This window comes from Schistocerca nitens, chromosome 2, assembly GCF_023898315.1.
Source record: "Schistocerca nitens isolate TAMUIC-IGC-003100 chromosome 2, iqSchNite1.1, whole genome shotgun sequence".
NCBI classification, from domain to species: Eukaryota; Metazoa; Arthropoda; class Insecta; order Orthoptera; family Acrididae; genus Schistocerca; species Schistocerca nitens.
Window position 1 is genome coordinate 859,148,314 of NC_064615.1, and position 13,848 is coordinate 859,162,161.

A 13,848-nucleotide genomic window follows, 5' to 3' on the forward strand; every position below is an offset into this window, starting at 1 on the left:
AAGGATGATGTGGCATCTCTCTTTGTATTACTCATACACCTCAGGATAACTTTCTGTGTTCTGTTTCTTAAATGAGAACTAATCCAGGCATGTGCTGAACTACATATTCTACAAAAACATAACTTTTTTAGTAGGCTATTGTGATTGGTACAGTGTCTTATTAGAGATATTATTGACTCCATTTGAACTTTTTCTTTTGAGAGTCCTAATGAGATTTCTTATTTCAGAGAGAGGTGTGTGATCATTTTTTACTTCACTAAATGTTATCTGTATAATTTCTTTGGTGTACTTTTCGCATTCTCTTCGGGACCGTTTGAACCAGTTTCTTCATCCTTTGTGTGAGCGCGAGCGCGCGTGTGTGTGTGTGTGTTTGGGGGGTGGGCGGGGGAAGGAGATTCAATTGATACTATATTCCTGTAAAGCCATCAAATTTCAGTTTTGCAACTGCTGTTATTTAAAAAGTATACAGCAGTTATTTTATTTATAAACAAAGATAAACTCAGAGCATTGCAGTTTTGTATACATCATGTTTTAAAGAAATTTTAATTTGTTTCTATTAAAACATTCTGTTTGGATGACATTCTTTTCTTTTATGTGCAGGTGGAGGATGCTTGGCAGAACAGGGATGGTACAACGTTATCAGTAAGTTTTTATGTATTCTCTGAATGTCCACATCGTTCATTGTGCTCACATTTAAACTTTGAGTAATGAACAAAAGTATTTTATGTTTGTACATGTTACAACATTAAATTGGCTGCCCGCTGTATAACATAACCTCTGAAAGATAGTGTAAAACACTATCCTACCCCCAGCCCTCCTCCCACATGCCACCCCACACCCCACCACACCCCACCCCACCCCACCCCACCCCACCCCACCCCACCCCACCCCACCCCACCCCACCCCACCCCACGCCACCCCATGTACAATACCAGTGCATACAGTTGCAACTCTGCTTAGTGAGTTTCTTGGATCTTTTATTCTCTCAGCCATTTCATAGCAGCTGATGATGTGCAGTATGACTTTTGATATATACTTGCATAGATAACTGCTTGTGTAACTCTCACTGTGTTTTTGAATGAGAAAAGGAAATTAGTAAATAATTCAATCTTCTCCAGTACTCAAGCGAAAAGTTTTCCGTGGAATGGCTGGTGTCCCAACACTAGTCATTTCCTTTTGTGTTCCACTTGCAAATAGAGCAAGGGAAAACCACTGTATATATGCCTCAGTATGACCACTAATGTCTCTGATCTTATCTTCATGGTCCTTAAGAAGAATAATACACTGCCAGCAGTAGAATTGTTCTGCAGTCAGCCTCCCTAACCTAACCTAACCTAACCTAACCTAACCTATGTGCTCCTCAAAAAGAATGTCACTTTACCTCCAGTGATTCCCATTTGAGTTCCCGAAGCATCTCTGTAATACTTGCATGTTGTTCAAACTTACCAGTAACAAATCTAGCAGCTCGTCTCGGAATTTCTTCGATGTATTCCTTTAATCCAACCTCATGCGGATCCCAAACACTTGAACATTACTCAAGAATGGGTCATTCTAGTGTCCGATGTGTTGTCTCCTTTATGGATGAAGCACACTTTCATAAAATTCTCCCTATAAACCGAAGTAAAAAATTTGCCTTCCCTACTATAATCTGTATTTGCTAATTCCCTTTCATATTTCTTTGCAACATTACACCTTGATATTTATTCAACATGACTGTGTCAAGCAGCGTACTACTAATGCTGTACTCAAACATTACAGATTTGTTTTTCTTATTTGTCTGCATTAACTTACATTATTTTACATTTAGAGCTAGTTGTCATTCATCGTACCAATTAGAAATTTTGTCTTAGTATCATGTATCCTTCCTTCCAAATTTGTTTCTTCAAGACTAAAGTAAATATTTTACAGTGGATAGATATAAAGTTTTCTGGTACATAGCTTATTGTACAATTTACAAAAGATTTGTGAAAGATTAATGGGATGAAATAAAGTCTTTATGAAAGTGTAATAACCAAAATTTATTACCTTCGTCCTTCTGACTGTAATGTCGTTTACAGATGATTAGAGTCAGCAGCTATCATTTAGATACCTCAGTTAAATCTTCCTGCAGAACTTGAGGCCCAGGAGTTATACTGCCTTTGTAAAACATGATGATGATGTTCTTCAGTGAAAACAAGTGTGTTTTAAAATCTAACAGATGTAATCAAATGATACAATTTTTACTACTGTGGAGTGCCATGTTGCATTCAAAATAATGTTACCTGGGTGTATTTTTAAAAGGAGGGGGGGGGGGGGGGAGGTTGCAGGGGTTGAATCTTTAACATTGCACTGATATAGATAGTTGTACAGTGTGTGGGATCTAAAATTTAAGATAGTAAAAAACGTGTATATTAAGGGAATTTTCATTCACAAAGCAGGCTTATCATATTCACGCAGTTCAATACTATTCTATCCTGATTAAATTGAGCTTAACTTAAATTCCATAAGGCAGTGAAGCTATTTCGAAGTCTTGGTGCGACGAAAATTGTCAGTCGATCTCCTGAAAACATTTGTAATAATGATTAACTTTCAGTGCTCACATGGGAAGACCGGAGATCTGCTGGTAAGACCGTGTTAGCCTATTTATTGGAAGTAATGAACTGGATATCTTGAGCATACAAAATGGCAAGTTCGTCCAGTGTAAATCAGACGTTCCCCACTGATCCCGTGCAACACAGTGTAGTAAGCAGACACTGTCAATAATAATCAGTTAAATAATACGCGAACACACTTACTTTAGTTTAGTTCATGTATTAAATTCCTTCTCATACAGAATCTCATCAAGATGGCGACTAGCTCAACAATACATACATATACATCTTCCTTCTTTCACAGCTGATCGGCAAGATCTCCTTCATTCTTTTCGTAAGAGAAAACATAGATAGCGGAGAAGCTATTCCATGGAGTAAATGGACGCTCCAAGAACAATAGGGCTTGAAACTGCTTTGCATTGATAATCATCGTATATTAAAGTTTAGGAATTGGTAAGATAAGAAGAGATATTTCGAGATATGTACTGAGTTATATAATTTATAAAATTTCTGAAAATATCGCGGAGAGACCGCTGCAAGAGACATTACAAGTGGAAAGAACAGTTAGTCTCTGTGGCCAATAATGGACTGTGTTCACTCATTCTAATCTTGCTGTTGAGTTTGTGTTGTTCTGAATTTTTGTACCTTTTTAAATAAATAATAATGTTAATTCTCATGTTGTAAAAGTTTGTATGCATTGTTGAATCACAGTACATGATTAGTGCCACTCAGTGCATGTTCATCTCCAGTGACTGTTAGTCCTTTGTTTCAACAACATTTAGGTTCCTGTAAATGCATTGTTTGGTCAAGTAATTAGAATGAGTAAGACGTATTCTGCTCTGTTTGTAATATAGGCTCCATTGAATATATGTACAACCGTGTATAAAATCATGCCAGCGTTCAGAACAAGTCGGAGAAATCAGAATTAAAACTTGAGCTTTCGAAGATTAACACCACCATCTCCTGAGAAAGAAGCTGGTGTTAATGCTTAAAAGCTTGAGTTTTAATTCTGATATGACATGCTCTGAACACTGAGAAGGTTCTATGCAAGGATACAGTTGCGAAAAACTTCTGCAAGACCCAAGTTAAAACCATGTCTCATGCCAGGCTTGGAACCTAGATCCTTGAATTTCACAAGTAGTGTACTACTGATTATGCCATCTAAGCATGCCTTGAGCACTAACTCAAAGTTGGCTGTGATTTGTATCTTAAGACAATACATTTTTTTTATGTATTTATAACTTAAGACAATATATTTCTTTCTTTATTAGGTAAGTTGTTTTGCTTCTGCCATCATCATATCAAAACCAGTTCCTATAATTCAGTTAACAGTAGAATTACATTATGCTTCAAACTTATATTACACTTGTGAAATGTGAACATAACGTTAGCAGGTGGCACAGTCAGGCAGCTCACTGTTTAACTGCTGTTTAAACTGCAAGGGAGAGGGCTGTCAAATATAAGAGTTTCACTTGGGGAGTTTGGAGTTCGGGACACAGACTGCAATGGATAGTCGCTGCCTGTTTACTTCCAGCACAGAATTCTTGGCCATCAGGACAACACTGGCTGGTCAGTCCTCTGTGCAGTAAATGCCGCCATCTGGCTGTTGTCTTCCCATTCAGCCCCCAATTGTCTTCTTTGGCTTTTGCTCCAACTGTCTATGTGTACAGTTCCATCCAGCCTTGACTATGCATGGTGGTTACCTCAGTCACTCGCTCCCTGCACACTCTCACTGCAACAAGAAAGCTTCTGCAGTTTTGACACCACTTGCTGAGTGGGGAGGAGCTTCAACTGTGCCACAAAATCACTGCACAGTCTCCCCCATCAAAACTAGTTACCTACAAGCCCCCCCCCCCCCCCCCCTTATTTATTTTTTTTTTAAGGAAAAAAAGAGGGAGGATCATTTCGCTGTAACACAAACATGTCAGATTTCTGGTTCATATGTCTATCCTGTACATCCAGAATAGAAATGCAAGAAGTTTATAACAATGACTCCATTGAATGTACTTATTGCCAAGCTATGGTGCATACAGTGTGGCGTGATTGTTTGTGTCACTAGATGGTGCACTGCAAGTCGCCATTTCAAACATGACTACTGGCTACTATTTGTTATTCAGTATTTTCATTTATGCAAGATTCTAAAAATTTATTGTTTTTGTTATTCTTGTACAAGTTGTACAACTTTGCTTCTGCTGTTTGCCAATAGGTGGCAACAACGGTAAGTAGAGGTCAAAAGAAACAGATCACAGACGTCAGGCAGTTAGCTTGGACGTCGGTCAACATTACCTCATTCAAACATTAGTTGATTTGTGTCTGCATCATAAAGTTGTTCTTGATTGAAAATGTCAGTTTACGAGCCTAATTCTCGTCATTTGCGGGAGGTGTTACTGTTTTGTTTCAATAAGAAGAAAACAGTGGCTGAGTCTCATCGAATGCTCTCAAGTACGTATGGTAAGTACGCTATTAGTGAAAGAACGTGTCCTGAGTAGTTTCAACGCTTCAAGAAAGGTGATTTTAATGTCATAGACTGGCACAGTGGTGGAAGAGAGCATGTTTTCAAAGATGCAGAATTGGAGACATTTCTGAGTGAAGACTCGTGTCAAATTCAAGGACAATTGGCACGATTAGTGGGAGTGACACAGCAAGCCATTTCAAAATGTCTCAAGGCTATGGGCATGATTCAGAAAGAAGGAATGTGGGTCCCATGTGAGCTGAAACCAAGAGATGTTGAAAGGCACTTGTGTGTTTGTGAACAGTTGCTTCAGAGGCAAAAACGGAAGGGATTTCTGCATCGCATTGTGGCCGGGGATGAAAAATGGTTTCTTTACAATAACCCTAAACGCAAAAAATCAAGGGAATATCCCGGCCATGTTTCCATGTCGATGGCCAAACCGAATATTCGTGGCTCCAAGATCATGCTCTGCATTTGGTGGGACCAGCTCGGTGTCTTGTACTATGAGGTGTTAAAACCAAGTGAAACAATCACAGGTGCTCGTTATCAAATGCAGTTAATGCGTTTAAGCAGAGCAATAAAAGACAAACGGGTGCAGTACAGCAGGAGGCACAATAAAGTGATTTCGCAGCACAACAACACTTGACCCCACGTTGCAAATGAGGTTAAAACGTACCTTGAAATGTTAAAATGGGAAGTCCTGCCCCACCCGCCGTATTCTCCAGACATTGCTCCCTCTGAGAATCACCTGTTTGGATCAATGGTACATGGCCTGACTGACCAACACATCCGATCTCATGAAGAAGTCACAAATTAGATCGATTTGTGGATCGCTTTAGAAGATGAACAATTTTCTCGATGCACGATTCGTCCACTGCCCGAAATATGGGAGAAAGTAGTGGCCAGTGATGGAAAATACTTTGAATGATACATGTGTAACCAGTTAGTTTCATTAAAGCCTCAAATGTTGGGGAAAAAATGGTGGAAGCAAAGTTGAATACCTTGTATATTCTGAAATATTTGATGTTTATATAAATACCAGCAATCTCCATGCAGGAATTCATTTCTGTTGTGGCTATATGTTGGCATTTGCAATAAATGTGCTTTCAGTGTTACAGGGTGTACTGACGACTCTGCTTTCATATTTGGACTTGAATGTGGTTATGACATGACAGTATAATCTTAGAAGACATTCTGTATTCTATTCGAGCCATATGAAGGGTTGTGCTGGAAAATAGAAGCTCAATACATCTCCACTGTTGCAACTTCCTTTGAAAGAGCGTTTACTGGAGTTATAAATTTAAGAATTTGGTAAGGCCCCTGAAACTCTGTGGTAAGAGTTTTACTTCAACCTTACCAATGCTGACAAAATCTCTGAGGTAAAGCTGATATTCTGTCTTGAGTCTATTAGGTCATCTTCTGTTATTATAGTGTATAACTTCCTGTTTACAGGTTGCTTGAATGTTTTTTTCTGACGTGAATCCAGTTCTGAACATTTCCGGGAAATGTCATATTAGATAGTAGTTTGTCAATAGACATAAAGTAGGGGTGAATTTAGCTGCAAGGCGAAAATAAGCCTCCCTGGAGTGTCCTTATGTGCCTCACTTTTGGCAGTGGTGAAGACATACGTCAACAACTCCAGCATCTCATCCCAAAGGGTATGGTCCTGGTGTTGGTATGTGATTAGTGCAACATGAAGATTCTGATTGCCCCTTCCAGCAAAGGAGGGTTTTGGATGATACGGAGTGGTGGTAGAGTGCCTCACCCCTATTTCAAACAATCATTTCAAGAAACTTGTAGCTGCCTGCACATTGGTTGCACAGGTAGTAAAAAGCTAAAAAAACCTCAAAAAGGCATCCAAGCAAATAAATGCATACCTGTTCCCCAAATGTGAGTGAGGAAAAAGCCAAGCAAAATCCACATATATCTTTTCTAATTGTTGCTGCACTGCTTGTAATGCCAACATACCTCACTAAAGTCATTTCGGGCTTCACAATACAAAATACTATTATTAAAAAAATACAGCTTCGCCTCTTCATCTCTTGTCAGCCTGTCTTTTTGTCTATCTTAGAGTTTCATACTCCCCAGATATCTGTCGTTACCCTTAAACAATGATGGAAATTCCCGTAACAGCCAGAGCGAGAGCACCAGCAGCAGCGAGTACTGTTTGTATAAAGCGTTTATTTTGCATTTTGTTTACGACCTTCCACTAAGGAAGGGATTCTATTTGTGTTTATCTGCTCTGCATAGAAACTAACAGTTCTTGATCGTTAGGAGAGAAATTTATTTTGTACTTATTTGCTGCGCTTAGCTTTTAAATAGTTTTTCTGGGAAAACCTAGCGTAGTTTTCGCGTCTCGTATTTCAGTGAGTGTTTCTTGATTATCAGAGTAGCTCATCAGAAGATTATCTTGGGAATTTGTCACCGTATAGAGTAGGGTAAACATAGTCATTTGTAGGGACTGTGGTTGTTGTGAGCGGACGCAAGGAGAATTGGCCACTCTTCGGGGGCAGGTGGAGGCTTTGTCTGTTAGGCTCATCGAGCTCGAGACGCAGGCGTCGGCTCGTAGTGGCGTTGGGGCAACTGTGGTGAGACCTATGCCTACTTCGGTGGCCTTGGAATCACATGGAACCCCTGATGTCGCTGCGTCTTCCGGCAGTGAGCATCTTACCGGTCAGCCATCACTCCAGGGTGAATGGCGGACAGTGGTGGGCTCGCGCGTGCCTGGCCGAAAGGCGAAGGTGGGATCTGGCCGCGTGGCAGCTGCCTTACCCCTTTCCAACAGGTACGGGCTGCTTCCTAGTGGTGATGACATCGTTTCCGAGCCACCACAGGATGCCTCGCCTGTTGGGCCAGTGGCCGATTCTCCGGCAAGGTCCCGACAGTCACAGAGGGCGGGCCTATTAGTTATAGGGAGCTCCAACGTTAGGCGGGTTATGGAGCCCCTCAGGAAAATAGCGGGTAGGTCGGGGAAGAATGCCAGTGTGCACTCGGTGTGCTTGCCGGGGGGTCTCGTCCGTAATGTGGAGGAGGCCCTTCCGGCAGCTATTGAACGCACTGGGTGTGACCGGCTGCAGATAGTAGCACATGTCGGAACGAATGACGCCTGCCGCTTGGGTTCTGAGGCCATCCTTGGTTCCTTCCGGCGGCTGGCTGATTTGGTGAAGACAACCAGCATCGCACGCGGAGTGCAAGCTGAGCTTAATATCTGCAGCATAGTGCCCAGAGTCGATCGCGGTCCTCTGGTTTGGAGCCGTGTGGAGGGTCTAAACCAGAGGCTCAGACGACTCTGTGACTATAATGGTTGCAAATTCATCGACCTCCGTTATTGGGTGGAGAACTGTAGGGCCCCCCTAGACAGGTCAGGCGTGCACTACACACCGGAAGCAGCTACTAGGGTAGCAGAGTACGTGTGGCGTGCACACGGGGGTTTTTTAGGTTAGAGGGACCCCCCCTTTGGCGAAACGATAAAATACCTGACGGCTTACCAGAGAGAACATCATCATCGTTGATAAAGAACGTCCGTCCTCAGAGACCAAAAACAGGAAAAGTTAACGTAATATTGGTAAACTGCAGGAGTATCCAGGGCAAGGTTCCTGAATTAGTATCGCTTATTGAAGGAAATAGTGCGCATATAGTATTAGGAACGGAAAGTTGGTTAAAACCGGAAGTGAACAGTAACGAAATCCTAGACACAGAATGGAATATATACCGCAAGGATAGGATAAACGCCAATGGTGGAGGAGTATTTATAGCAGTAAAGAATTCAATAATATCCAGTGAAGTTATTAGCGAATGCGAATGTGAAATAATCTGGGTTAAGTTAAGTATCAAAGGTGGGTCAGATATGATAGTCGGATGCTTCTATAGACCACCTGCATCAGCAACCGTAGTAGTTGAGCGCCTCAGAGAGAACCTGCAGAACGTCGTGAAGAAGTTTCGTGATCATACTATTGTAATAGGGGGAGACTTCAATCTACCAGGTATAGAATGGGATAGTCACACAATCAGAACTGGAGCCAGGGACAGAGACTCTTGTGACATTATCCTGACTGCCTTGTCCTAGAATTACTTCGAGCAGATAGTTAGAGAACCAACTCGTGAAGCTAACGTTTTAGACCTCATAGCAACAAATAGACCGGAACTTTTCGACTCCGTGAATGTAGAAGAGGGTATCAGTGATCATAAGTCAGTGGTTGCAACAATGACTACAAGTGTAATAAGAAATGCCAAGAAAGGAAGGAAAATATATTTGCTTAACAAGAGTGATAGGGCATAAATCGCAGAATATCTGAGTGACCACCATCAAACGTTCATTTCTGAGGAAGAGGATGTGGAACAAAAATGGAAAAAATTCAGAAACATCGTCCAGTACGCCTTAGATAAGTTCGTACCGACTAAGGTCCAAAGCGAGGGGAAAGATCCACCGTGGTATAACAATCATGTACGAAAGGTACTACGGAAACAAAGAAAGCTTCATCATAGGTTTAAGAGTAGTCGAATCATAGCTGATAAGGAAAAGCTGAACGAAGCGAAAAAGAGCGTAAAGAGAGCAATGAGAGAAGCATTCAACGAATTCGAACATAAAACATTGGCAAACAATCTAAACAAGAACCCTAAAAAGTTTTGGTCATATGTAAAATCGGTAAGCGGATCTAAATCCCCTATTCAGTCACTCGTTGACCACGATGGCACCGAAACAGAGGACGACCGAAGAAAGGCAGAAATACTGAATTCAGTGTTCCGAAACTGTTTCACTGCGGAAATCGTAACACGGTCCCTGACTTCAGCCGTCGCACGGACGCCAAAATGGAAAATATTGAAATAAACGATATCGGAATTGAAAAACAACTGTTATCACTTAGTAGCGGAAAAGCATCCGGATCAGACGAGATACCCGTAAGATTCTACAGTGATTATGCTAAAGAACTTGCCCCCTTTCTATCAGCAATTTATCGTAGATCTCTGGAAGAACGTAAAGTACCTAGCGACTGGAAGAAAGCGCAGGTCGTTCCCATTTTCAAGAGGGGTCATAAATCAGATGCGAATAATTATAGGCCTATTTCGCTTACGTCAATCTGTTGTAGAATAATGGAACATGTTTTATGTTCTCGTATTATGATGTTCTTAGATAATACAAATCTCCTTCATCATAACCAACATGGATTCCGCAAACAGAGATCATGTGAAACTCAGCTCGCCCTATTTGTCCAAGAAATTCACAGTGCCGTAGACACTGGCGAGCAGATTGATGCCGTATTCCTGGACTTCAGGAAGGCATTTGATACGGTTCCGCACTTACGTTTAGTGAAAAAAATACGAGCTTACGGAATATCGGACCAGGTTTGTGATTGGATTCAGGATTTCCTAGAAGAAAGAACACAACATGTCATTCTTAACGGTTCAAAATCTGCAGATGTAGAGGTAATTTCGGGAGTACCGCAAGGAAGCGTGATAGGACCTTTATTGTTTACAATATACATAAATGACTTAGTTGACAACATCGGTAGCTCCGTGAGGCTATTTGCAGATGACACGGTTGTCTACAAGAAAGTAGCAACATCAGAAGACTCGTACATACTCCAGGAAGACCTGCAGAGGATTAATGAATGGTGCGACAGCTGGCAGCTTTCCCTAAACGTAGATAAATGTAATATAATGCGCATACATAGGGGCAGAAATCCATTCCAGTACGATTATGCCATAGGTGGTAAATCATTGGAAGCGGTAACGACCGTAAAATACTTAGGAGTTACTATCCGGAGCGATCTGAAGTGGAATGATCACATAAAACAAATAGTGGGAAAAGCAGGCGCCAGGTTGAGATTCATAGGAAGAATTCTAAGAAAATGTGACTCATCGACGAAAGAAGTAGCTTACAAAACGCTTGTTCGTCCGATTCTTGAGTATTGCTCATCAGTATGGGACCCTTACCAGGTTGGATTAATAGAAGAGATAGACATGATCCAGCGAAAAGCAGCGCGATTCGTCATGGGGACATTTAGTCAGCGCGAGAGCGTTACGGAGATGCTGAACAAGCTCCAGTGGCGGACACTTCAAGAAAGGCGTTACGCAATACGGAGAGGTTTATTATCGAAATTACGAGAGAGCACATTCTGGGAAGAGATGGGCAACATATTACTACCACCCACATATATCTCGCGTAATGATCACAACGAAAAGATCCGAGAAATTAGAGCAAATACGGAGACTTACAAGCAGTCGTTCTTCCCACGCACAATTCGTGAATGGAACAGGGAAGGGGGGATCAGATAGTGGTACAATAAGTACCCTCCGCCACACACCGTAAGGTGGCTCGCGGAGTATAGATGTAGATGTAGATGTAAAATTGGACTAGCTACATCAGAGTTTGGGATCTCCTCCGCTATTCTCTCAGTACCATCTGCCTCAGAATGATCCAGGATCCTACTTAGTCCGTCAGCCCACTAGGTGTCTCACGACTCTTTCTTGAGTTCATGCGTGGCACACACCTTTTGTGACCCTTTCTTCCTTCATGGCTGCAATCCCTTTGCTGTGCCCCTCCCTCCCTGTCCTCGCTCCTTTCCCTCTGTCATCTTCTTCCCTTCTACCCCCTTCTTCCCCTCTGACCCATTCATCCCCTCTTCCCCTTTCTTCCCCTCTTCCCCCTTCTTCCTGTGTGCAGCCTTCTTCCCCTCTCTCAGGGTCCTTGCTTACGACAGACCAGCTATGCTCCTGGTTTCTGCTATCCCTTATGGCTTTATTCCTCTTGTATTTTTTTCATTTTTTCTTTTAAGCATTTTTGGGCCCCCGTTGGGGTTTGACCTCCCCTTCTAAATTTTGTCTCCATATTATGAACCTCCCGGGAAGAACATCTTAGTATCTTCGGTGTGTAGTCTTACTGCGTCTTCCATTGTTTACTTGAGTTGTCCTTTTAATGCTATATAGCCAGCTTGGTGGCCAGTCCGTGTGCTGGGATCATTATGTACCCTTTTGGTAGAGCCTCCTGACAACTCAGGGGTCACATTTCTGATACCTCAGCTGCTACCTCTCTGTGTATGCCTGGGAGTGATTGCTTGTCATTCTGAAGCATCGGAAATCCCAGTAATGGCCACTGTGCCAGACAGCCCATACTGTGGCTGGACGGTGTTCATGGGGAGAGCCCCTGATCAGAGTGGGTTTCATGATAGACGCTGTGTATGAAACCTATCGAGCTAGAAAAAACAGTCAGTTCTTCTGTGGCCATCTCTTTGTGCCTGTATCGTTTAACGCTGCTTCGTATGACCCTCTGGCCTTCCCTTCCCTGACCACGCCCTGGGAGGAGACCATGCTTGCCAGCTTGGTTTGAAACCCTTTCCTAACTGCTTGGTCTGCACCAGAATGGACGGGGGATGGGGATACTTTCAACTCCACCAAGCTGTTAATTTTGTGCAAACAATCAAAGAAGTAATCGGTGCAGTGGACTCTCTGAGTAAGATGTAGTCAGGTTCGCTGTTGATCACAACTTCTCCTGGTGTTCAATCTGTGGCCCTTTGTGCCTGACCATCTTGGCAATCATCCTGGCATCCATTACTCCTCATCAGTCTTTGAATATGGTTCAGGATGTCATTTTTCATAGGGACCTCATTCTTCAAATTGATAAAGAATACCTTGGCAATCTGGAATGACAGGGTGTTAATTTTTGTGGTGTGTTCAAAAAGGCCGTAAGGACAATTGCATCTATACCAGTACCTTTATTCTGGTATTTGAGCAGGATACGCTCCTGGAGAAGGTCAAGGCTATAGTTTATCCTTGTGACATATATCCTGCCATCCATGAGGCGTTTTTGGTGTTTGCATTTCGGGCAAGTCTGGGACCCTCTATGCAGTGAATGTTCACACCCACTCCATGAGGGGATCTCCTGTGTTCCACTGCCTATATTTTAATTGTCATGACCATCACTCTTCATGCTCATCAGATAGGGCAGTTTATAAGAAGGAAAAGGAGATACAGGAATATTAAGTCCCTTGATTATTTATCCTACACTGAGGATCATCAGAAATAAAACGTCTTTACCCTGTGTTTATGACATCTAATGTTGCCTCTGTTATGTCCTTTCCCCCTTCTTATCTCAGTCCTGCACCCTCACCCCTTCTCCTCTCCCTCTCTCCAGCAGTTCCCACACTCTCCCCTCTGGGTGCTACTGATCCTACCCAGCCGGGAAGTGACCCCCTTCTTCGACATCTGCTGGTGATGGGGACCCCTTTTGGGACCCCTTCCCCCAGTGTCTCCCAGACCGGAGGTCTACTGCCACACCTCAGCTGTGGGAACCACAGTCTGAGTGCCCCAAGGTTGCCCACTCATTCTCAGTTCTGGATCTCACTGAAGCCTGCCCTCCTCAACCTATGGAAGAGAAGAAGAAAGTCCCAGGCAAGGCCCAATGCCCCTCTGGTGCCCCTGAAGGTGCCAACTCTCCCCTCACATCCTGAGTAAGACCTCTTGTTTACGAATGGCCCTTCACCCTGGTTGGTGATGTTCGGTGATGCAGCAGTATGTCTAGCTTTGACCAATATACCTCCTATCTGGATCCCAATTTGCTTATCAATGGAATTGTGATGGATACTACTGTCACCTATCGGAGTTGCAACCCTTGTTTCTTTTTACTCTGCAGCATATGTTGTTCTACAGGAATCTCATTTTAGTGATGCTCACTCACTGACACTTCGTGAGTTCCGTGCTTTCTGTTGGAACCGGATTGTTCGTTTGAGGGATTCCAGTGGTGTTTGCATGTTGCTTCGTATGAATGTTGTTAGTACATGGATCTCCCTTCATACCACATTGGAAGCGGTTGCTATCCTGACAGGCTAC

The 13,848-nt window shown here is 42.7% G+C and overlaps 1 protein-coding gene across 1 annotated transcript in view; it reads left to right on the forward strand.

Moving 5' to 3' along the window:
- Positions 1–13,848, forward strand: part of LOC126237121 (PCI domain-containing protein 2) — an 84,050-nt gene that overhangs the window by 25,998 nt on the left and 44,204 nt on the right. The window contains exon 2 of the mRNA XM_049946937.1: positions 601–642. Coding sequence (XP_049802894.1) covers positions 601–642 — 42 coding nt within the window. The remainder of the gene's footprint in view (positions 1–600; positions 643–13,848) is intronic.